We start from the raw sequence: 24966 nt of genomic DNA on the forward strand, positions 1-24966 counted from the left end.
TGGTGGTCCTGCAACCCAGCATGAGACTTCATTTGAGGGTCATACAAACTGGGGATCTCTGATTCTGGTGGGTTGCTGGCCAGCGTCAGGGGCTCTTGTGAGAGAGGAGAAAGGCTCTGTCGCCTCCTTCCTGCTCCTTATGGCAAGAGGAGCCCATCACTTTGCCTAGTTTAGCAGCTTGAAAATCCCATGTTCCTTCTTTGAGATTTAAGGGACCGTGTAGAGGAGCTGGGAGGGGGAAGGCCCACGGGGAGAATCCCGAGCGGCCTTGGCTCGGACGGGCTTGAGTGGAGGGGACGACTGTCCTGCTGGGACATCCTCCTCCTGCGGGCCTGGGGCTGCGGGGACACGGCTTCTTCGGAGGGCTCCGGGCTCTCTGCTTCCGCAGTCCTCACCGTCCCACCCTTGAGGTCCTCAGTCATTCCATCCCAACTGCTTCATAAGGCCAGAACCAGCCCAGATTGTGGGTTGGGGGTTCTGATACCCAAGCTGCAGAGTTACTGGGGGCTGAGGGCCCTCCAGGGCTCTCAGAGCCACGGTCTTAACCGCAGGGACGGGGACTCACGCTGGGCTGTCATGGCCCCCAGAGAGTGTGCCTTGCTGGGGACACCCTCCTTCCCCTTCCCCACCTAGCTGCAGAGCCCTTCCAGGAGGTGTTTCCCCAACCATGCCAGCCCCAAGTCTTAGAAGCTTCTGTCCTTCTCATGCACTCACTCAGTTACGCCCCATGTCCTGTCCACTCATTGTTCTACTGGATTTCAAGTTAACCAGGGACAGGCCCTGTGTCTTCTCCCCCACGGAGGAGGGTGGGGAGCATTGCTCCATAAATACTTGTTAATTAGGTTGCTGATCGATTGCTGGCCTCAGGAGGCCCCTCTGTGCTCCATCCGCCAGGGGCTGCGTCCCTCTGCCTGACGTCTGCGCACAGTAAGGGTCTAACTCCGGCAGATGGAGTGGAGTTTCTGACTTGGAAAATTTGCAGCTTGCTTGCTTTTCTTTTGTGTGTGTAAATCACAAAACCTCCAAAGAAAGAGGCTTTATTTTATTTTCCTTTCCCTTGTTCTCTGGAAGCCCAGGCCCTGCGGCCTCATTAACTGATCTCTGCTTCAGTTAGTGACAAATCCCCCACCAGGGTGAGCCTGTTAGGAATAGATGACCTGCAAACAAGTGTCACGGCCCCAGTGGTTGGCCCAGTTCTGGTATTAATTAAAATGAGTCCCTACAAGCAGGTGGCGTGGATGGGGGTGACAGGCCAAGGGCAGATCCCAGGGATTGAGGACCCGCTGGAGTAGAGGCCAGGCCCTGGGAGTCCAGCCTCCTCTCCGGACCCAAGAGAGCCCTTTCTCCTCTCAGAAGAGCCCCTGACCTTGGGCAGCAGCCCCAGGAGTCAGGGATCCCTAGTGTGCATCCTTAACTGCAGTCTCATGCTGGTGGCAGGACCACCGGCAGGGGGTTAGCAGCCTTTTGGTGAACCCTCTAAATAGATCTGGCAATGTCTGGTTTCTTGCTCGGGAATAAAAAAGAAATTTCGTCTTAAGTTATTTTTGAAATCTAGCAGTTTGCTGTCTTTTAACAAAGGAAGTTCTGTCAGCGCTTGCTGTGCTTTAGTTCGGGCTTTTGTGTTGAGCACTTCTGTGGTCAACCCCGCTGAGCCCTGACTACCAGAGGGATACCCATTCTCTCCCTTCAGGGGTGCAACTGTGCCGGGCCCTTTGCAGGTGCTGGGGGGGTTGCACAGACTGGTGTGTCCTTCAAGATGCCGAGAGGGGAAGCTGAGGAAACTCTGTGGTGTCACCAGAATTATGATGAGGTGACTTGGGTGAGGGGGGACTCAGGGGAGCGCCCCCTAATTAACACAGGGCTGACTCTTAGAAGACAGACTGGAGAGAAGTGAAGGCAGGGTCCGGTGCTCCAGAAAGAGGGCACAGCACACAAAGAGGCACGCAGGAAAAGGAGAGCATGACAGATTCCGGAAGCTGTCAGAAAGTGAGTGTGGCTGCCGTACCAGGAGTGATGATGACCGGGTGACGTGGAAGCGGGAGGGGCCGGGGTAGTGGGGGCTGGTCATAAGTCATCACGGGTGCCTTGTCAGGAGTTAGGAGAGCCATGCCAGGAACCTCTGCCTGGGCTCAGGGACCCCGGGGTGTTGCAGGGGGTACAGGCAAAGAGGGCTGGGGGGAAAGTCGTGGGGGGGTGGCTGGCCCAGCAGATGGACCACCCTTGTGGACACGGGGTCCTGGATGAGAGTGGACTTGGGGCTGGAGAGGAAGGCTCAGGGCTAAAGTCCCACATGAACGGTCAGGAGCTGGATGGTGGAGCCAGAGTATGAGAGTCGTATCCTCAGACGCTTCACCTTCAGCCAGGTCCACGCTGGCCGAAGACTTGCCCTGTTGGAGAAATGCTGACCTCTATTCCTAAAGGGCTTGCACCCTGGAGGGTCCTTTCTGTATAGGATGCAGTGACTGTGTGTTACCCTAGACAGCAGGGCACAAGGAGGTATCCCAGGGGAACCCTGGGCTGAACCCCTCCCCCTCCCAGCTCCCATTGCTTACTGGAGCTCCATGTCCCTGTGATAGTTAGGCTGGCAAGTAATCATAATGGCTAACACTTGTGGAGTGCCTACAATGTGCCAGGCACCGTTTGGATGTCCATCTCCTAAGGCACACCCTGAGCTACCCCCTCAAGCACAGAGTGAGCCAGGGGCAGTCTTGCAGAAAGCCCAGGAACCAAGTACGAAGGTGGGTGGAAGTGCAACCCCTCGTTACTCTTAAAGAGCCCCTCAAAAATGTTCTCCCAGTCCCCACTGTTCTCAGGGTACCTGGGAGGGACTTGTTTACCAGAGTGCATGGTAACAGTTCCTCCAGCTGGAAGCCGAGAACACTGCTTGGCTTTTCCCACCTTCTCACGCCACAGGGGAGCAGGAAGAAAAATGTGTCCTTTGTCAGCAGAATAGTGTCTGATTAAGCCAGCTCTGTCACTGACTTCACCTCTGTGCCTCAGCGTCCTCATTGGTGTCCTCACCGGTGTCTCCTGTGGTACATGGTGTAGCTCATGGTGCCTCCGTGGTCCAGGGTGTAGCTCAGGGTGTCCTCCCTGATCCAGGGTGTAGCTCAGGCCCAGCTATTCTTCTCTGAGCCTGATGGAGGTAGGAGGTCAACAGCCTGAGAATCCAGACCGTACTGTTGTCTCACTGCTTTCACTCTGTGGGGCTTCCAGGTTGGAGGGCCCATGGTATGGACCCTGTATCAGAATCTGAACTGTTCCAAAAGCCCGCAGATGGTGATGCTGGCAGTGGCAAGTCTGATGCAAATATCGGCTTCACATCTATTCTGGGGAGGACAAGTTGTTGTCCTTCCTAGATGGAAGGGGTCTGATGTCATTGGCTTTCTAGCAGGTAGCCAGCAGGTTCCTATGGGGAATGGTTCAGGGATCAGTGTTGGTCACTATTGCTAGCAGAGAAGCCACACAGCTGCAGCTGGAGCTGCGTGGTGTGTGAAGCTGTGCATAACTCTGTCCTGGCTACCTTGGCCCTTTGCTCTTGAACCAGTTGCCAAGTGAGTTTGGTTGGGGTTGCAGGACGGTTGACCTCCATAGAGGGTCAGGGTCCACTGGTTGTTACCAAGAGTTTATTCTACAACACGCGCCCTCTGGTGGGCATTTTTGGTACCTCACAGATTCCTTGACCTGCCCCAGCCCTTGCTCCACCAGGGTCCACAAAAATCCCTGACCACATAGTTATATTATCCACCACCCAAGAGTAGATCCTAAATTCTGACCTCATGCCATCCCTCCTTTCAGACATGCCCCTTCCATTGTTCTCCAGGGCCCCTTGGACCCCCTTATGGCAGGTGCCAGTAGAGTCTGCAAAGCCAGCTGCAGACAACCTGGTATTTCATGCTTCTGAAGCCTGCTGAGTCCCCCTCCCTTCTTACCTGGCTGCGTCCTACTCTCCCTTAGGGCTCAGTTGGGCATCCCCTTTCTCAGAAGCCTTCACAGCCCTGGGGGCTGCCCCCTCAAGGCCCCTCCTCCTGGCAGAGTGGGTGAGCCATACGCTCAGGTGACCTTAGACCTGTGCATGCAGCATCTAGCCCCAGAGAGCTGTGCTTGCTGAGGTGGACAGCAGCGGCTGCATCAGGCGTCTCCTTCATGGCTCTTTTTTTTCTGCCTCAGAAATCAATCAATCACTTGATTTATCTAGAAACATTTATTAGGAACCTACTCATTTCACCAGGCACCAGAAATTCCATGAGGAATAAGAGAGTATACACGGTCCTTGTGCCCAGCACTTAGAGCCTATTGGGAGAGATGGATATTTAGTAAAGAGTCCACAGGTAAAAATGCTTCTGTGCAATTCTGTTTCTCATAATATACATGTGTAACTTTGATTCCCAACATTTTAAGAAGTAAATGAATATACTTAGGGACTGTAATAGGTACATGGGAGGAAGAGTTCCAGGTTCTCTGAGAGGCTGCAAAAGGAGAGCCCCGAGTGAAGAGGAGGCCTCTTTGAGGGCTTGATGTTCAAGCTGAAAAGTGAGGAAGCCAAGGGACAGCAGGGCTTGAGAGAGAGGGAGGGAGGGAAGGAGAGAGGGAACTGGCTTGTTGGAGAGGCAGGGCGGCAGCAAGGTGGCTGGAGCCTTGCAAGCACGGCCTGGAGGTCATGCAGGGCCCTGCGGGTCTTAAGTGCAGTGAAGCCACTGAAAGACTAATGCACGCTGGTATCCAGTTTTGGAAGTCCACTCTGGCTGCTGCGGATTATACAGGGGATTAGAGGGGTCAGGTGTGCGAGTAGGGAGCCCAGTTAGGATGTGGGTAGCTGTCCAGGGAGAAGCGATGGGTGCTTAAGCTAAGTGGTAGGAGCAGAGAGAGAGAGAAGTAGCTGCATTCAAGACACTGAGTGGATAGAACAGGGAGCTCTGCCCCGTGGGCTGGATGTGGGGTGGCAGAGATTCCTGTCCAGGTAGACTTCTAGGTTTCTGGCTTGAGGAGCTGAGCTGGGAATGGGAGAGGCAGACCGGGTGTGGTTGAGGAGGAGAAGGATAGCCTTCATTTGTGGTGTGTGCAGGTGGAGTGCCTGAAGTCCATCGAGACAGAGGCATCCCGCAGGGGACCAGAAATGTGGGCTGGAGTGGAGGACACAGCCTGCGTGATGCAGGCATTGCCCCAATCCCATCTGAGGTCTCCTCTCAGGCCTTGCAGAAGCTAGGCTGGTGTTGGCCTGGAAGGACCTTCATACTCAAGGAGACAGTTATCAGCCATGTAGCACATGACACTGAAGGTCTTGTGACATGGAGCTCCCACCCCACCCCAATTCTTGGTACTGGTCAGCACTTATCTCCACCAAAGCGGACGGCCAGGGAGCCAGTCCTCCCTCCTCTTCCTCTGACCTTCTCAGCTGCCCATGGCAAATTTACCCACCTGGGAGCCAGAGCTTGGAGAGAGGTAGCCAGAGAAAGTCCACTGCTTCCTCCGGCCAAATCTGATGTCCCATGGGTCCTGGGCTCTGGCTTCTCCCAGGACCCCTGTCTGCTGGCCACATGGGGAATTCTTATGAAGAATCTGCACCCCGTTTGTGTTCCTCTCCACCAAAATACAGCCCCTGTTTGGTTAATTTCTGTTTTGTGGCTTATCTGGAAGCTGTTAAAACAGACCCCGGGGGACCCTCTGCAGTGATTGTTCCATATCTCATTATCTTTCCTGAACCCGATTGTTAGCTCAGATTTTTCTGATCGCTAGCTGCTGTTCGTGATGAGTTGTGTGCCATTAATGCCAGCTGGTTCCCTTAAACAGGACCCACCATGCCAGGGAAAGTGAGCTGGCATTCAGAGCCACCAGCCACTTGGCTTTTTAATTTTAATGGGCTCCACCAAATGTTCCAGGCCAAAGGGTCCCCAAGGAACCAGAACAGACAGGCTCCCAACCCAGTCAGCAGCCCACCCTGGTTCCTTCCCAGGCTGTGGCCATCCTAGCTGTTGGGACACTAAGGTCTGGATTGGGGGCCTCCCCTGTATTCATGCCTTCTTGCCACCAGGCACATCCTTGATGAGTGGACAGCGTGACCTCAATGGCTCCTAGCGAGCTTGCAGCCACACATGTGCCTGGGCCTTCTCCCTACTTTGCTGGTCCCAGCCCCTTCCCACACGCTCAGGCATGTGGGCTGCGCACTTAGAAAAGTGTGTGCGCCTCACTGAATCTCACCCGTCCATGTTGGGAAGACCCTGGTGGCTTCAGGGAAGGGGCAGTCAGAAGAGACCTGGGACCCAAGAATTGTTTTTCTCTTCTTTCCTCCTCCCTAGCCTGGGCTCCCACCTGGGGTGGGGGAGACAGGCTGGGTCATCACTCTGGGCTGTGCCAATCCTAGCCGGTGGGAAGAACAGCCAGCCAAGGAGGGGAGGGCTTGAGGGCAGTGGGCATGTCTGAGTGTTTGCTACAACCAATGATCACTATTCCTTCCTGCCCTCCCACCACCCTCCAGCCTGGCCTGCCCTCAAGAGGCTGCCAGGGAAGGGTTCCAGCTCCCTGCTGGCTTCTCAGAGGACTCCTGCTTCCCATTCCTCCAGCACTTCCTGCATCTTTCCAAACAAATGTGGAGGGTTTTGAACCCAGACCTTCTATATTCTAGCTGCCAAGGGCAGAGGTGGCTCAAGACCCCTATCTTCTCTGCCTTGAGCTGCCTTCCAGGCCTCTGGGCCCCAGCCCCAGGCTGGTCTTTTCAGGGAGGCTTTTGCTTTGCAAACAGCCAGTTTTAAATGGCTTGTAGTAATTTTAAAAGATGGCCTGTCAGACATTCCTCATTGAGATGGAAGACAGTTGGAAAGTAAATAGCACAGTGGCTAAGAGCAAGGCTTTGGAATTAGCAGACTCTGGGTTTGAATCCTAGTTTCACCTGCCTCATAATAGTGTCTGTCCTTGGGCAAAGTTACTTAACCTATCTGAACCTGTCTGAACTTCTCTGAATCTGTTAAAAGGGGCAACACGCCCTATCTGTAAGCCTGCTAGTGGGGATTTAATTAAGATGTTTCATACGGTGTGCCCAGCACTTGGCCTGGTATCTCCACATGCCCCTTTCCTTTTCCTCACGGCTAACGCCCCCCTGTGTGTCCTCTGGCCTCCCTCCACAATGGCACCCTGTAGGAACATATTCCCTGGTATTTTGGGGGGTTGGGGGAACCATTTCTGAGTCACAGAGGTAGTCACTTACTGCTGAAAGTGGGGAGACCTGGCCTTGGTGAGTTCCATCTGAGCAGCAGGGGCAGCCTGGAAGCAGGGCCACAGGGGCCAGGGTAGGCGGGCAGCACCCCCCAGCCTGCCCCCACCCCCTCCACTGAAGTGTGTCCAAGCTGCCGCACGTCTCTGTGCCTCCCTGCCTCCCCTTGAGCAGGCAGAGAGGATAAGAATTTGACTCTGACCACCAGCTTGAGGCTTCAAATGGAGGCCAGGCACCTGAGGGCCCAGACCGGCTTTGCCTGGCAGCACTCTGGCTCTGCGGGGTCCTGGACTGCCCAGGGAATGGCGAGCTGGCACTTCTTATCTTCCCAGGCCTCACAGTTATGGCCTGGGCTGGGCCATTCGTGCCATGCCTGCCCTGATTTGACTGCTGCGGGCACCCTGCAGCCCTGGAGGCTTTCCCAAGGTTTTTCATCTTCCCCAACAACCCAGAAGGTTGAGGCCAGAGCCAGGGTGGCCTGCTGAACCACCAGGTGTGCCAGGCCGAGAGCAGGCTGTCCCCAGCCCCATCAGGTCCACAGTCCCACAGGGGAGGGCTGGCCCTGGCCTCAGTTTGGGGGAGCAAAGGCCTCTATACACCCATCTTCTGGTCTGGCCACAGACATCCTCTTTTGTCTCCCCGCGCCTGTGCGCATGCGGTTTCCCCACCGGAACGCCCTTCACCGCAGCCGAACTCCACCTTCCTCTCCTCCAAGAAGCCCCTCTTCCAGACTTTGCTGATCTCTCCATCCATTCACTTCTTTGTTGCATTTATTCCTCAGCCACTGCTTCACTGAGCATGTACTCTGTGCCATCCCCTGCCCTAACGGCCAGGCATACAAAGATGAAGAAGGCCCAATCCCTCCCTCTCAGTCCAGCGGGGGCATTAGACCCACAAACAGGCTACTGAGTGCTGGGAAGGAGGGGCTGGTGATGTGCGAGGGAGAGACTTTCTGCCTGGGAGAGGTGACGTCATTCTTACATAGATTCATTAATCGAGGCCTCTGACATGCCAGGCTCATGCTAAGCACTGTACATACATTCTTATAACAGCCCTGGGGTGCTGTAGACGTTACTGTCCCTTTTACAGATAAGGAAACTGAGGCAGAGAAAGGTTAAGTGACTCCCAGTGTTAAAGGCACTGGGAGGTGGCGCTCAGAGCTGGGCCTTAAAGAAAAGGCGTAGACTGAGCAGGGGAAGGAAGGGGTTTGGGGCATAGAGACCAGCAAGAGCAAAGGCCCTGAGGTGGGAAATGCACATAACGTTTCAGTTGACTGAACTCACGGAGAGAGAATGTGGGTGTTGGGGGAGTGGGGAAGGGAGGTTATAGAGGCCACAACTGCTGCATGGAGGAGACTCACCTACTTGCACAGGCCATGGGGAGGAGCTGTCACGGCGGACAGGATTGGATCTGTGTTCTAGGAAGACGAGGGTCGGCATGGGGGATGGACTGGAGTGGGAGTGCCCAAGGCAAAGGCAAGGGGGGCCCAGGTGTCCTGCGCTGGGTGAGGGGAGCTGGAGTCTGAGTGAAGATGGACAGAGAGCCCAGGAAGTCCGATGCACTCCCGTCCTGCTCTGGGCGGCTCTGCTTACCTCTCCAGTCACCTGCGAGTCCCCCTGTGCTGAGTCCTCCCTGTCTGGCCAGACCCATGCCTGGGACACCAGGAATGTGGTACTTAAGAAGCTGGGTGGGAATGAGGGGCATTCTATACTTCACTTATTTGCAGATTATAGATTCTTCTAACAGCAACCTCCACACCGTCCCTTTTCCTCTCCCCAGAGAGGCAATAGGTGTGCACGTGTGTGCGTGTGCATGTGCGTGTGTGTGTGTGTGTGTGTGTGTGTGTGTGTGTGTGTGTGTAGCTGATGCTTTTCCTCTCCCTCTTTCTCATGGGCCGGTTAACTGGGACGACTGGGCAGTGATGCTTTAAGGAGCCACACTGGGGCTCGGCAGCACGAGGTCATGCTGAGGATGTAGGGTCTGGAGTGCAGTTCCAAGGCAAGATGGTGCCCCTCGCTCTCTGCTCTTCCCCCAGCCTGCCCCTTCCTCCCATGGGCCGCTGTAGCACCACACACTCTTTCTGTTTTCTCTTTCTAAGGTGGGCCTTAATGTCCTGGTTCAGAAAGCCAACAAGTTCACCCCAGCCACCCGCCTCCTCGTCCAGAGATTTGTGCCGTTCCCCGCCGTAGGTAAGCCTTGCACAGTGAGGAGTGTCTGTGCGTGTGTGCACAGGCATGCATGTGCCACCTGTGGGCGTGTGGGGCGGCTGGGCTCTGGGGGAGCTGGACGGCCCCTCCACACCTCTCCTGACACTGGGTGGGCGGGTGTCTCCTGGCTGGGGCGACTGGAACAAAATGTGTGTAGGTAGAATAAAGGGTGACTGGGGTGCCACTGACCAACTCTGTGCCTGAGATTCTGTTTTTAGCACAGAGATTCTTAACCGGGGATCCCTAGACCCCCAAGGGGTCAGTAGATAGAATGCAGTAGATCTCGTGGACTTGGTTGGGGAAAATATTTATACTAACCTCTAACTGAAATTTAACATTTCCTTCCATCATGAATGTAGGCAGCAAATCACAGTAATCAGCAGGACTTGTGTCTGTCGCCAGTAGGAATCACAGGTATTTTCATGCCACACTACAGTTGTTACAAACATCTTAAAACATCATTTATGCGCAACACTGATTCAAAATTATATTTCATAGATCCACCAGTAGATCTTGTCTTTTAATTAGTTTAAAATCACATCTATTACTGTATCACAATTGAAAACATATTTTGATAACTTATTTCAATATAATCCCTTTGTAATCCTACATATTTTGTTTTATGCACTTAGAGACATTATTTGGGGAGGGGTGCATAAGGCCTCACCAGCCTGTCACAGGGGTTCCTGACACAGAGGAAGGTTTAAGCCTCCCGCTAGTCTGGTGCTCCAAGCCCTTGTGTGGTGGGCCCTTTACGTTTCAGGGGCCTCCAATCATATTCAGGTAACTGTGCGTGCACGTGTGTGTGTGTGTGCGCGTTTGTGTTTGTGTGTGTCTTTGTAGGGGCTTTCGCCTGCTTTCAGCAGAGTCTTTGCTGGTCTTGGAGCCCTGAGCTTACAACAGGTGCCCCAGGCCTGGGCCCTGAGATCCCACAAAGCCCAGCCTGGCTCTTAAGAAGCCTACACCTTATTTGGAGAAAGGGCACAACAGTGAAAATTTTTTTTTTTTTTTTTTGTGGTACGCGGGCCTCTCACTGTTGTGGCCTCTCCCGTTGCGGAGCACAGGCTCCGGACGCACAGGCTCAGCGGCCATGGCTCACGGGCCCAGCTGCTCTGCGGCATGTGGGATCTTCCCAGACCGGGGCATGAACCCATGTCCCCTGCATCGGCAGACGGACTCTCAACCACTGCGCCACCAGGGAAGCCCTGAAGATTTTTTTAAAAACTAAAAAGAAATACACAACACTGACACTGAAAGAAACACAAGGCTGACCACCATTAGTCATCAAAAGAGAAGGAGAAGCAAGTGCTTGAACCATGACACTGAGTTCCCCATCTCATGCCAGAAGACAAAGCTGGAGCAGGCCCAGGAGAGGCATGAGGTCCCATTACCTCCCTGGTACCAAGGCTCAGCCTGAAGAGCCAGGCATGAGACCCAAGCTCATGGTCCCAACCCTGTTCTTCATCTCCAGGGCTCAGCTTCCCCATCTGTAAAATGGGGGCACCAGTACCTGCTTTCCTACAGCCTTGAGCTGAGGATCAAATGAGACCACAGACCAGTTCCATTCACAGGAAAGTGCTTTGAAGCACCTGAAAAGCCCCTGTGAGTAGGTGGGAGATCAGTATTGAGCAGCCCCACCTCCTTGTGGGCCCAGAGGCTAAGGAACTCCCAGGACCAACCACCTGGCTGATCCTCAGCCGACCCAGATAATTGCTATAGCAACTCCACACTTCTAATGAACTCTCAGCTATTTCTGGTGTGGGCCATTAATGGAATAACTCTTTAGATCTGACTTTGTTAAGGGGCCTAATTGAGTGAACACAGCTGCCGATCTTGCGTTCCTAGCCATCCTGAGCTGGAGGGTCAGATGCAGCCTGAGGAGGGGGCAGCTCTCAGCTGCACTGGACTGGATTTTGGTCTCAGCTGAGATGTAATCTGTCCTTGAACCAAATTCAGATAAGGACTCCACCAGGGTACCATTCCAGCCTTGCTTGGCCAGACGTCTTGCTGTGTGACCTTGAAAGTGGTCTTAACCTCTCTGGGGGCTCTCTCAGGAGGAGGGCCCCTGCTTTCAGGTTTGACCCATTCTGCACCCGCCCCACCACCACCACCTGAGACCTTCTGACCTGTCCCTCTTTGGGCTCCAGTCGATTCCTCTCCTGTTTTCTTGTCAGGGAGGAGCTGCAGCCCCTCACGCTGGTCCAGCCATTATGGAGGGTCTTGCAATCCTGCATATCCCTAGCCAGTTGCTCAGGGTATACATGGTGTGGTTTGCAGCCCTGATAGTCCTTGCTCGCCAGGATCCTGAGAGCAGTAGGCCCTTTCTGGCTGCTTCCTCAGGCCCACTACCCAAGTCCTGGCTGTGTGCCTGCCTGCCTTCCACCCACTGCCCCTGTCTCTCCTCCTCCACATGCGGGCTTCCATCTCTCTGGCCCCCAGTGTCCATCCCAGGCCCACCTGCAAATGGGCACTTGCCAACCCCCTGGCTGGACACTGACACAGTGGTGTACAGGGGTAACAGGCATGCATCTCACCCCCCAGGGGCTTAAAAGCCCCCTGGTCTTCTCAGGCCACTGACTAGTCCCTGCACTTGGCCTCTCTGCACCTTATCCCCCAGGGCCTCCAGCCGGACAGAGCATCTGTTGGCCCAACAGCACACTGGCAGGGCCTAGGTCCCTCCAGGTGTCCACCTCTGCTTCCCATGGCAGGTGAGACCAGACTGTACCAGGCCACCATTAAGGCCACTGAGAAGCCTGCTTAGGACTTGCCTTACCTTGTAGAGGGTCCTTTGGCCCTCTGGCCCCCTGGCCTGATGGAGAGGCGGGACTCACGGAGCCCTGAGTGCACACGGGGAGCAGGTTGATGCAAGTGGAAGTGATCAGATGAAGCCCTGGTAGTTGGGGGTGGGGGCGGGGGTGGGTGGAGCAGAAGGGGGTCTTCAGTTCAGGGGAGAGCAGGTCCTGGAAGGGCCCGTGTGCCCTGTGCTCAGCAGCCACACCCCTCCGCCCTCTCCCCTGGGCGGGCTGGCACTCAGGATCTGGGGAGCAAGGAGGCTCCTGGGGTCAGCTACTTCTTCCCGCTGCTCTGTCCTGTCCTGCTCTAGCTTGAAGTCCGGGAGGTGCCCCACTGCTGCCCAAGAGAGAGGCTCGAGACTTCCGGGCACAGGATGCCTGATTCCTGCACCTGATTCGGCCACTCTGACCGCTCTCTGGCCTCAGACCAGACCCTGTTTCAGCCCTTTCCAACGGGGGCCTCTGTGAGAGTGGCTGCGGGCCTCCCGCGGGTTTGCAGAGCCCGGTGCGTCAGCGGCCCACGGCTCTCCATGTCTCCCCCGGCAGGCCTCTCTTCCCCCTCAGTTCTCCTCATTCTCTCTCTGGGAGGACCCTCTGGCAGAGTGAGCCATCCCCGTTTTACAGAAGAATAGACAAATTCAGGCTTGCTGAAAGTTATCCTTAGCTGGCCAAAGCCCAGGCCTCCCAGGCTCAGGCCAGGGCTGCTTCAAGTTCACCTGGATACCTCCTTCACCCCTGCAGGGAGAAACTAGCTGAGGGATGTGGTCCAGGGGCAGCTGGGGCTCAGCACCCACCAGGAGCACTCCACCAGTCGGCCCCTGGCTTTTCAGCTGGGGTTGTGTGCACGTGTGTGCGACTGATGTGTGTGCATGCGTGTGTGCTGAGTACCTGGGAAGCCCTGAGGATGCTCACTGCAGCCAATTCTCTCCCTCAAGGTGGTTTCAGAGCCTTGCTGTGCCCTGGTCTAGAACAGCAATCATGTGGGAAATCTCAGTTTCTATTTATACATGGAGATGTTAGGAAAGACGGTGAGCCCAGGAGCATGTGTGCTGGCATTGGAATTGATTGGGGACTGGTAATTAATCTGTTTAGACCTTAATTAATTCTTCAGTTCTTTCTTATTTGTGGACTGTCACGCTTAATTGTGTTCAGGAGTTCGAGCTCCGAGCAGGCCCTCCATTAATTGATGTGTGGTTGCTGTGAGGTGGAAGTTAATGGTTTGGGGAGCTGGGCAAACAGTGTAATTAAAGGTCAATCGAGGAGGCATCGGAAAAATACCCCTGCCCCCAGGTCCAGCCACCAGTCTCCATGAGCGGAGTCCATTCCGGGGGAGGCAAGCTCCACAAACAGCCTTCTCGTGAGGCCTTGAGGTGGGAGCTGGAGGAGTGGCAGGCAGGATGGAGTGGCAGGTCCCAGGTGCCATGATGGGGCACCAGGGAGAGGCACAGACTTATCTTGTGAGGCATGGACAGGGTGGGGGCTATGAGCTGGAGCTGAGGGCACGGCTGGGTACCCAGGCCTGTCTGTGCATGTGGCGGTGAGGGCCGGACAGGAAGCTCTGAAGGTTGCCCCCAGGCTGCCTGGCTGGATCCACGTGCAGCAGAGGGCAAGCCATGTGTGTGCTAATCAAGAGCCCCATCTGGGCCTGAGCTCCCGGCAGGGGCGGCCTGAGCTTCAGCACCGCTGGCCAACTCCTTGCACAGGGAATAACCTTCCTTCATGGACCGGAAACGGCAGCCTCATCATCCCTTTGTGGGAAGTGACTTCACCCTGCGCTGTTGGCAGCAGTCCCTTACGTTAAATGTCACAGCTCACTTCATCGCCATGATGGAGTCTCTGTGTCCAGAAGTGAGTCTGCTCCTCGGGGTGTCTGGGCAGTCTTTGGGAGAGGTCTTCTGCTCGTTCACACCAGTGTGCCCCACCTCTGCCCCCATCTCCACGCTTCCCTTCACGCCCAGGCCATGGGTCTTCCTGGCATTGATTCCCTCTTCACTTTACCACTCTTCCCCTGGTGCTCAATCCACCCTGCTTTCTTCACCCGGGAGGTGGCCCCGGCAGTGTGCCTGAGCCTCAAGGGTCAGTCCCCAGGCCTCACTTCCTCCACCCTTCATCCCTGTGGTTGGAAGACAGCAGAGTGCACCTGTGTCCGCTGTGTCCTGGGCCTCGTGATTTATGCTCCTTCTGTCCAGGTCAGTGGTACTTAATGTGGCATCCACGGCGCTTAGGCCATCGTGGAGGCCCTCAAGCCGCTTCCTGGACCTGGCCTGGCTCTTGCTCATAGCCCATCACACTATGGTCGTATGGTCAACGTTGTGACCTCCCTCCTGCCCTCTCGCTGGGCCCCAGGCCTTTGCACAAGGCCCTGCTTGATTGGAGTGCCTGCTCTTCCCCACTACCTCAGTTCCACACTCTGCCTTCTCTTGGCTGCCAGGCCTTCGTTTCTCACTTCAGACATCACCTCCTCCAGGAAGCCCTCCCTGGTAGCTCCAATCAGGATTAGACCACAGCACCCTGTGTGCCTATGTCTACCCTGGAACTACCCATTTTGTCTCCAAGTCTCCCTCCCTCATCAGATTCTGAACTCCCCAAGACAGGGACTAGACCTCATTCATCACCAACCCCCAACCCCCCCTCTGTGCTTGCCACCCAATGTTCAGTGTGGGTTTGTTCAGTGAACAAATGAATGCTTTAGTAGAAATGGTTTGAAATTGGGCGTCCCGTAGTAAAACCCTACCCTGATGGCACTGGTGACCACATTCTGTGGCTGCTTGGACATTTATTCTGGTATTTTTTTTAATTGTTCTTTGAATGTTCTGTTTTCTTATACAAGTTTTCACTATCACTGTCATTCACTCAGTCAGCAGGCCTAGGGTGGATGACCAGGTCATCCTGGGCACATTCTTCAGCCTTTCTGGGTTGGATCTGGAAGGGTAGGCTGGACTGGGTGCCAGAATCAGGGGCAGCCCGAGAACTGGCCTGGGGCCCCGGTGTGTGTCAGGCTCCAGGTGGACAGGGCCAGTGGGACCAAGTCAACCAGAGGGAAGTCTTCAGGGGTGTGTCCTAGGGCTCTGCCTTCAGTCTCGTCCCCTTCAGTTATTTTACAACTGCCTTGGTCAGAGGAGGCCTACGGGTCAGACTCAAGGAACAGGGGTAGCAACCTGGTAGTGATTATGAATTCACAGGCAAGAGTACCAGGATCCAAAAAGATCTCACAAGGTTTGATGTAAGGCTTGCTGTTCAAAAAATGCGGCTGCAGAAGTATAGAGGTGCTGAGACCTGATTTGACCAGAGTACTTAGGATAACGATCCAGAGATTGTGTGGGCTGTATGCTCGGAATAGGTCTGCCGTGTGGTGTGTGGCTCTGAGGCTCCCTCTGACCTCAGCTGCATTATTAAAGATAGAGTGGCCAGAACAAAGGAGTCTGTTTAGTTCTGGATCCCACACATCCAGACTAGCACTGATAAGTGGAGCCAAACAAGAGTACCAGGATCTTCTGAAAAACTGACCGTCTGTGAATGGAATGAGCTGCCTGACCCCTGGGTTAGGGAAGTGTCTGAATAGTAGCCTGGTCCAAAAATCTGAGAAGGGCACTTATGTGTGAGCAACTCACCTGTTCTGGGCAGCTTGCCCAGGACCTGGCATATACATAGTAGGTGCTCAGAGAATGCTTACTGAATGAATGGCCTTCCAATTCAGATATCTTATAATTCCTGAAATACAGAAGGCAGAGAAGTCCAGAGTCAGAGGAGGTGGAGAAGCACGAGGCAGGGGAGGAGGGGTTATAAATGTGGAAGGAGCAGGCCTGGTTGGGGTGGGCCAGGCCTGCTGGGGAAAGGGGAGGGGAAAGGGCATGTTGGGGCCTTGAATACCAGCTGAGAGTTGGAGCTTTAGCTTATGATTAATGGGGGACCATTGAAGAATCTCCAGCTAGGGAGTAGCTGTGATAAAAGGGTGCTTTTCAGAAGGTGAATGTGTTAGCTGGAATCTTTTATTCGGAGATCCCTAACTTCAGAGTCAGCCTATACCTAAATCTACAGGCTGATTTTTCAATCCAGAAATTCCCAGTCCTGAGTTTGTGACACTTCAGTATAGGTTGTGAAACTCCCCCCAAATTCTCAAGCTATTTGAAAGAAAATCTGTGCCATATAGCACTGCCTCTCAGGCAGAATGGTGGAGAACATCATGAAATCAAGGAAATATTAAGGTGTACATCCCCATCTGATAACCGTCACGTCCCTAAAGACAGAGGGGCTATATAGTCTGGTGCGATTCGAGTGTGTGTGTGTTTGTGTGTGTGTGTGTGTGTGTGTGTGTGTGTCTGTAAGGTGATGATGTACATACATGTCAGCTTGTAAATACATAGACTGTGTCTGGCAGGGACATGAGAATCTGGCTAGAGTGGTTGCCTCAGGGAAGGGGAGTGAAACTAAATTGGAAGGAGACTTTTTTTTTTAATAAATTTATTTATTTTATTTATTTATTTTTGGCTGCATTGGGTCTTCGTTGCTGCGCGTGGGCTTTCTCTAGTTGCAGTGAGCGGGGCTACTCTTTGTTGCAGTGCGTGGACTTCTCATTGCTGTGGCTTCTTTTGTTGCAAAGCACGGGCTCCAGGTGCGCGGGCTTCAGTAGTTGTGGCTCGCGGGCTCTAGAGCGCAGGCTCAGTAGTTGTGGTGCATGGGCTTAGTTGCTCAGAGGCATGTGGGATCTTCCTGGACCAGGGCTCGAACCCGTTTCCCCTGCATTAGGCAGGCGGACTCTTAACCCCTGCGCCACCAGGGAAGCCCAATCCTAACCTTACTTTTTATTATTTACCCTTTTATGTGATTTGGATTGTTTATCGATGTACTTGTTACCTACAAAATAAAAGAGAGGGAGGAAGTGGAGTCTGGAGAACTTTGTTCAATGTCAACCTGGAGGCAAGGTGGGAGCTCAGGTCTCCTGGGGTCCACTAGAGTGTTTTTGTTTTTGTTTTAATAAAAATCATTCTATTTTTTTTCTGATAATACATGATTGTAATATAAGTTAAACAATCGCCCTCCTCTCCCCAGAGATTAGTTTGGTATATAACCCTCCAAATTCAAATAAACATCTAAAAGTGTAGAAATCTCTGCCTAGTTATTGTATCTATCTATAATATAAATATGCCTATATAAATATATATCTAATACAAATGAGATCATACTGTGTATACTGTTTGTAAATCACTTTTTAAGCTCACAGTAAATTTTGGATGTCTTTCCATGACAGTCATAAAATCCCAACTTATCCTTTTAACAGCCACAGTAACTCATTCTGTGGCTGTTTTCTAAAGATTATGAAATATTATTTCAAACACATGGAATATTATAGAAAATAGAGAATAAATTATTAGATGTACCCAAAGCCTTCTTTGCCCTCTGCCTTTTTGATTCTGGTTTCCTCCTTCTCTCTTGAGGAAGGCTGTTGACTTGCATCTTCCCCATTTGTGTTTTTATATTGTATATTATGTGTATATACCATAAACCAGAAATTGTACTGTTTGTGTGTTAAGTTTACATTAACTGTGTTGTGTTGTGCATATCCTTTTAAAACTTGTTCGTCATTGTAGTTTTGAGATTTATGTGTGTTAATACATATGCATTCATCTCAGCTGCTGTAGGCTGCGTGAGTCTTCCACAGACTAACTGGGGACATCTAGGTTGTTTCCAGTTTCTCACTATTATACGTAGTACTGCACCAGACAGCCTTATACACATGTCCATGTGCACATGAGTAGGAGCTTCTCCAGGCCAGAGGTTTTCAAACAACCACCTGGGGAGCTTTAAAAAGAAATGCAGACATCTGGGTCCTACCTCAGATGTGGTTCCAGTTGTACAGCCAGTGTTGAGAATCAACAGTCTAGGGTCTGTACCTAGAAGTGGAGTGACCATGTCAATTGGAATATCCATCTCTATCTTTACCAAATGAGGATACTGGCTTTTACTCTGCCTGCAAGGTTTGGATTTTTGTTTCCCTACATCCTCTTCAACATTTGGTATTATCAATCTTTAAAAAATTTTTGTCTATCTGAAATGGTTCTTTTCTCCTTTTAATTGGCATTTTCCAGTTCCCAGTATGGTTGAGAATCTTTTCTTAACTTTGTTGGGCATTTGGGTTTCCAAATAGAAGAGAGAGAGAGAGAATAGATTCCTTTTCATACCATCCACAAAAACAAATTCCAGATAGATTGAAGACCTAAATGTGTAAAGTAAAATGTCAAAGCTTCTAGAAGGAAATATAGATGAACACTGGAGTAGAAACATAGAGTTTCTTTTTTAAAATTATTTATTTATTTATTTATTCAGGCTGCGCCGGGTCTTAACTGTGGCATGTGGAATCTTCATTGCGGCAGGCAGGATCTTTAGTTGCAGCATGTGGACTTCTTAGTGCGGCATGTGGACTCTTATTTGTGGCATACCAGGGATCAAATCCAGGCCTCCTGCACTGGCAGTACAGAGTCTTACCCACTGGACCACCAGGGAAGTCCCGGGATAGATGACAAAAAAAGTATATACCAGAGAGGAAAGGATTGCTTATTTGATAATATATGTATATTAAACTGTATGACAGAAGACACCACCAACAGTGAGAAAACAAGCCACACGCTATTTGTAAACCATTAAACCAATAAGGATTAGTCTCCAAAACATATAAAGAACTCCTGCAGATTGATTTTTTTTCTTAGATTCAAATATCAGTCTTTGACTATTAATAAGTTCATGTTCATTGATTTTTAGAATATTTTAAAATATTTCTTTTATGAATTTTTACTTGAATATTTTTTGGTGAGTTTGATCACTGTATCTTTTTCTTTAATTTTTGTTCTATATTGGAGTATAGTTGATTGACAATGTTGTGTTAGTTTCAGGTGTACAGCATAGTGATTCAGTTATACATATACATGTATCTATTCTATTTCAAGTTCTTTTCCCATTTAGGTTATTACAGAATATTGAACAGAGTTCCCTGTGTTATACAGTAGGTCCTTGTTGGTTATCTATTTAATTTTTTAATTTAATTTTATTTTTTAACATCTTTATTGGAGTATAATTGCTTTACAATGGTGTTGGTTATCTATTTTAAATATAGCAGTGTATACATGTCAACTCCAAACTCCCAATCTATCCCTTCCCCCATCCTTCCCCCCGGTAACCATAAGTTCGTTCTCTAAGTCTGTTGATCACTATATCTTTTTCTTAATAATTGTTAAAACTCTTTATGCATTTTATGATTGTTTTTGGCTGAAAGTAACAGAAACCCTCAACTCAAACTGGCTTAAATAATAAAGCCTCTCTTATTACTTTACAGAGGTCAAGTCTCCAGTGAGGCATCCAGGGCCATTCCTTCCATCTCTATGCTCTGCCAGGGGCTTCATCTTCAGGCTTGCTCCCTTCATGGTTGTAAGATGGCAGCCTCAATTCCAAACATCAGATCAAAACCCACCACTGCCCAGAGGAGAGGAGGCTCTGCCTGCCACCTCTGCTTAAGTGGGAGGAGACTTTTCCCAGAAGTCCTGCAGACATCCCTCACTGGCTAGGATCAGTTACATGTCCCTTCCTAAATCAATCACTGGCAAGGGAGGGGTTATTATAGTTAGTTTAGACTAATCTTTTGGGGGTAGAATAGCTATTGGGAGTCAGTCACCATGACCCTCCATAGATTAATATTTGTAGCCCTTTGTCATATATAATAAATATATTTTTAAAGCTTCCCATTTCTTATAATATTGTTCATAAATAGGTATCAAATGCCATGTTTCTCAATTCTAAGATACCTCAGTTATGAGGCATTAATGTAATAACCTTTCAGAAGAGGAGAGGACTATATTTCACATTCATTTGAAGGAATAAACAAATGTTCACTACACATTCACTCCAAGTCACTTTTTTCAATACCACAGATTCTGAATCTCAGCCTTTTTCACATTTTACAATTCTCTTTTGGACATTGATTGTTAAACACAGCATCATGGCCATCACTGCTTTTCGTAATCTCTGCCTATAATCTTGACTGTTTTAGCCCCTTTTAAATTGACAGTATAATTTCAAAACATATGAAAGATTATTGGTATTATTTTCATTTCCTACTTCGTTATACTTGTGGTTTCATTTTATTCTTTACTTGAAGGAAAAAAATATTCTTGAAGTTAATCAGCTTCTTCAGGAAGTTTCTGAAACAGATGCCTAAGTGTAGGACCCATGAATAGGTCACACCAACCCCTCCTGGCTTTAAAATTTTTATGATCTACTTCAAGAAGATTGGCATTTTCTTTTCAACTTTTAGACAAGTAAAGCATGGTTACATTCTCATTGTAAAAATGCAAACAGTATAGAAAAATGTAGGGTAAAAAAGTGGAAGTTCTTCAATAACCCCTAATTCCCAAATTTGGTTCTCTTCCCCAAGAAGATTACTCGGTGAGGTGTGACCCTTCTAGAACATTACCCAAGGATTTATGCACACACGTGTGTGTACCGGTTGTGGGGTTTTACATTCAGTAAATCATCCTGTACATACTCAATAACTTTGTTCACATAATTTTGTTTTGGCGATCTTCCCACGTGAGTTCCCTAATGGTGGACATTTAGGTTGTTTCTAATTATTTGCTGTTACAAACAGTGCTATAATTAACATCCTTGTAAATGTCTCTTTGTGCATATGGGCAAGCATTTCTTTAGGGTAGCTATCTATGGTTTGGCAATTTCTGCTGCCTTTAATTGCATTGCCTGGTATCTGGCAGACGATCTTCTGCATGTACAATAACTTTTCGTGTCCATGCTCCATTATAGTGTAAGTTTTAAAAAGATGTTTTAGGCAACAATTAGGAATCTAAGTTTAAGTTCAAATTCTGTGTGGATTGCTGTGGGCAGCTGAGGTGACAGTTGCATGAACAGATACCTCTACACGTGGCTAAGTTCACCCATGCACAGAGAGCTGTGATGAAGAGCAGGTAAGGTCCCCCTGCAACATGCATTGTAAGGCACATGGTGATTTTTATAATGTTAAAATATGCGTAAATGCCTCTTAGAGCAGATGAGTTATGGTATTTGGTTTTCCCAGATGAATAGCCCATTGCTCCACCCCGTATTTAAATGGCCCTTACCCTGCAAGTCGATACAACTGCATTAACAAAAATTCATTTCCCCTACAGCTGGGGGTGTTTCTGGACTATTAACTCCATTGATCTATGCCTCTGTTCTGGTGCTAGTTCAAGGGGTAAGCTCCCCTGTAGTCATATTTTTGAGAACTTACTTGCACACTTGTCTTTCTATCTACTGCTCTTTCTTCCCCCCCACACTTTACTTTTCACACAGGTGCTTCATTAGCTCTTCACAATCTGCATGATTTTGCATCATGATGTGTCTGATGAGAACATCTGCAGCAGGCAAGAGCATATTTTCCTGAGGCCTTGACACTGAGTTTGCCATCAGCATGAAGCAATCTCTGTCTCTCTCTTTCTCTCCCTCTCTCCTTCTCTCTCTCTCTCTCTCTCTCTCTCTCATCCACTGACATCTCCTAGCATCACTGCTCCAACATCAGTTATGCTTGAGTCTTGAACTCAATCTGAGTTGAAAATGTGCCAGCTTTCTTAACATTATCACTAACAGACTGCTTAATTAACCTGCTGATATTGTCAATACTGGATCTTGCTGGTGTGCTAGAAAGGAGACCCGTAGCCCATGTTTGGTCTCTCTCTCTCTTTTCATTTACTTAGTCTCTCAGTGTCTATGTCTCTGGAGTTGGACTGTCCAGGAGTGAGATGAGAAGGACCTGGGAGGGTTTGAAAGCAATACAGCAGAACTGAAAGTTCTGGAAGAGATCATGGAAATGAAATCACTAAAACAGGCTGGCATTCTCATTGCTCAATGGCAGGGATGGCTAGCAACCGATGCATACAGCAAGTGCTTAATAAATGGATAACCACTGTACACAGTCAACAGAAGAGATTGCAGGGCATGTGTTGTCTGTGTAAGCAGTTAGAACTGTGGGTGTTCCAAGGGAGGAGCCTGGGGTTGTCATCTTCTGAGGTGGCTTTCAGCGTTTTCTCTTTCTTTCCAGCTAGGGAGTTCAGATGAGATGGGACATTGTCATCCCCAAAAGCATCCAGGAGGGGAGGGAGGCTGGGTTTTCACTTCCTTTCATGCTTTGTCTTTCATCTCAAGTGGTTTTGTGTTTTGTTTTGTTTTGTTTTTGCGGTACGCAGGCCTCTCACTGTTGTGGCCTCTCCCATTGCGGAGCACAGGCTCTGGACGCGCAGGCTCAGCGGCCATGGCTCACAGGCCCAGCCGCTCCGCGGCATGTGGGATCTTCCCAGACCGGGGCACGAACCCGTGTCCCCTGCATCGGCAGGCGGACTCTCAACCACTGTGCCACCAGGGAAGCCCCCTGTTTTGTGTTTGAACCGAAGGCCTGCTCTGTCCTTCTGAGGCCACATCACACATTCGGAAATTTCAGAGAGCAGGCGAGATGCCACCATGAGCCTGGGGCAGCTCCATCACCTCGAAAACCATGCTCTCTCCTGTCTTTGTCTCCATCACATACACACACACACACACACACACACACACACACAGTCAGGCTAGATATGTCTCAGCCACCCCTGGCTTCCCTCTACCTGGAGATCCTGTAAGCTCAGACAGCACCCAGAGATCCCGTGGAGACACTAAATGCAGCCCCTCCTTTTACCCTTGGGAAGCTGGGCAGGGGGTGGGGTTTGCAGAGTCAGCTATTGGCTCCTGGCTTTAAGCAGTTGCTCCTCCCCAGGACTACATTCCTGTGGCCTTGCCTTTCCTGGAATGGTGGTGGTGGTGGTGGAAAGGATTCTCAGAGGGCAGAGATTGATGCCTTTCAGGGCAGAAAACCCCAATATTCTCTCCAAAGAGAGACTAATATTGGGTCTCCTGGGTGCTGAGGGCCTGGCCGTCCCAGGGGTGCGATCGGTGTAGTACATTCCTGCCACCACTAGAGGGCGAGTCACTAACACCCAGGCCAGGTGCCCCTTCCCAAGGCCACTCTGGGGGCCCTGGGGCTGTCAAGAGCTCACCTCTGAGGGCGGGGAGGGGGAGGTGCAGAGTCAGGACTGGAACCTAAGCCCAGCTGGCCTGAAACCCAGGCTCCCATTCTCTCTTCCTTTACCTCAGATTCACCTTCCTGTCAGTCTGTACGTGTGTTAAGACAAGGGTTTTTCAACGTCAGCACTACTGACACGTTGGGCTGGAAAATTCTTTGTTCTGAGGGCTGTCCTGTGCATTGTAGGATGTTTAGTCGTCTTTGGTCTCTAGAGATCACACTAGATGCCAGTAGCAGCCCCCCGTCCCTCAGGTTGTGATCATCAAAAACGTCTCCAAATATTGCCAAATGTCTCATAAAGATGGCCCTGGTTGAGAGCCCCTGTGTAAGACAGGAGAGCACGCCTGCTGTGGAGACAGGAGGAACTGATGCCGAAAAGGTCTGTGCATGGTTCCCACTGCTCCTGTGTGTCGTGTGGAAACACGAGCTACTCAGAGATGGCATATGTGCTGTAAATACATTTCGAAACTGTATTTGGTCTCCTGCTTTTCTTCTCCAAAGACTGCAGAGTATCTCAGTCTTCCTCTCTGTTTATTCCACCTCCCCACTTGACTGAAACAGGAGATTGAGGCTCAGAGACCCCCAGGGCCTCAAGCCACCCCTCACCTGCAGAATCCTGTCCCCCAGCTGCAAGCGCCCTGGACCGCTCTGCTCCCCAGTGTTGGCTTGGGTACCAGGAGCATCTGTGGTCCTCCTCCACCTGCCCACTAGGCCCTGCCGCCCTCCAGCTCCCCAAACCCTGGTGTCCCCCCGCCCCACTGGAGGGAGTGGGGAAGCAGCAGGTGTTGATGCTAATCAGCGTTCACAGCCCAGAACTGCAGTCGCTCCCAGGCTCACACACTCCCCAAAATTAAACACTCATTATACAAAATTAATTGACATTAATTAGCAAAAATTAAAACTTTAAACACAGCAAGGCGCTTTTGGGGGAGGAGTGGAGCAGGCAGGCTCCAAATTTGTCACCCCCCGAACTCCCCACCCTTCCACCACCCCCAAGTCCCCCCACTTCCATCCTGGAACAGGGCCGGAGGAGTTCAGGCGAGGTCAGCACCCACACCCGGCCCTGAGCCCAGGGCCAGCCACGCGGATCCCGGGGGGGAGGAGCTGAAAGAGGCTCCCTGTGCCAGTCACCAGCTGATGGGTGGCCGCCCAAACTCTGACACACAGTGCTGAACTAAGGAGCCAGGAGCCCTCCCCTCAGCCCAGGTCCCCGTGATCTCAGCTGACATGGGGAGGCATGGCCAAAGGAGGAAATCCAAGCACGTGGAGCAGGAACGTAGAAGGTATGCCTTTAGCCGTGCCTGACCCCCACCACACCCCGCCCCAAACCCTTCCATCTCCTGGGTACCCGAAGGATGAGGCACTGTAGCCTTTCAGCTCTGTCCCGCTTTGTTGTGTGACCTCAGATAAGTCACTCCCCATCTCTGAGCCTCAATTTTCCATCCATATGATGAGGGGGCGGTGCCGGGTTAGCACTGAGGTGCCTGCCTGCTCTGGCACCTGTTGTCGGGGAAGCAAATCTCTGGGAACTTGATTCATTCTGAGGAGCGAGGGGCTAAACGTGGGGGGCTGGAATTCAAGAGGATGCCCGGAAAGGCAGCCCAAGGGACTGAGGTGCTGATGGTGGAGCATCAGGCACCAGTGTGGGCGATGCGTCTTCAAGCCCGAGAGCCC

At 51.1% G+C, this 24966-nt stretch overlaps 1 protein-coding gene across 4 annotated transcripts in view; it reads left to right on the plus strand.

Moving 5' to 3' along the window:
• Positions 1-24966, plus strand: part of SFXN5 (sideroflexin 5) — a 113710-nt gene that overhangs the window by 63982 nt on the left and 24762 nt on the right. For 3 of the 4 annotated variants that reach the window (XM_065890915.1, XM_065890917.1, XM_065890916.1), the window contains one exon: positions 9306-9396. The exons of the other annotated variant lie outside the window; for it this stretch is intronic. In XM_065890915.1, the coding sequence (XP_065746987.1) occupies positions 9306-9396 (91 nt within the window). The remainder of the gene's footprint in view (positions 1-9305; positions 9397-24966) is intronic. 4 annotated transcript variants of the gene reach the window in all.

The sequence above is a fragment of the Phocoena phocoena genome, chromosome 14, assembly GCF_963924675.1.
Source record: "Phocoena phocoena chromosome 14, mPhoPho1.1, whole genome shotgun sequence".
Lineage (NCBI taxonomy): Eukaryota > Metazoa > Chordata > Mammalia > Artiodactyla > Phocoenidae > Phocoena > Phocoena phocoena.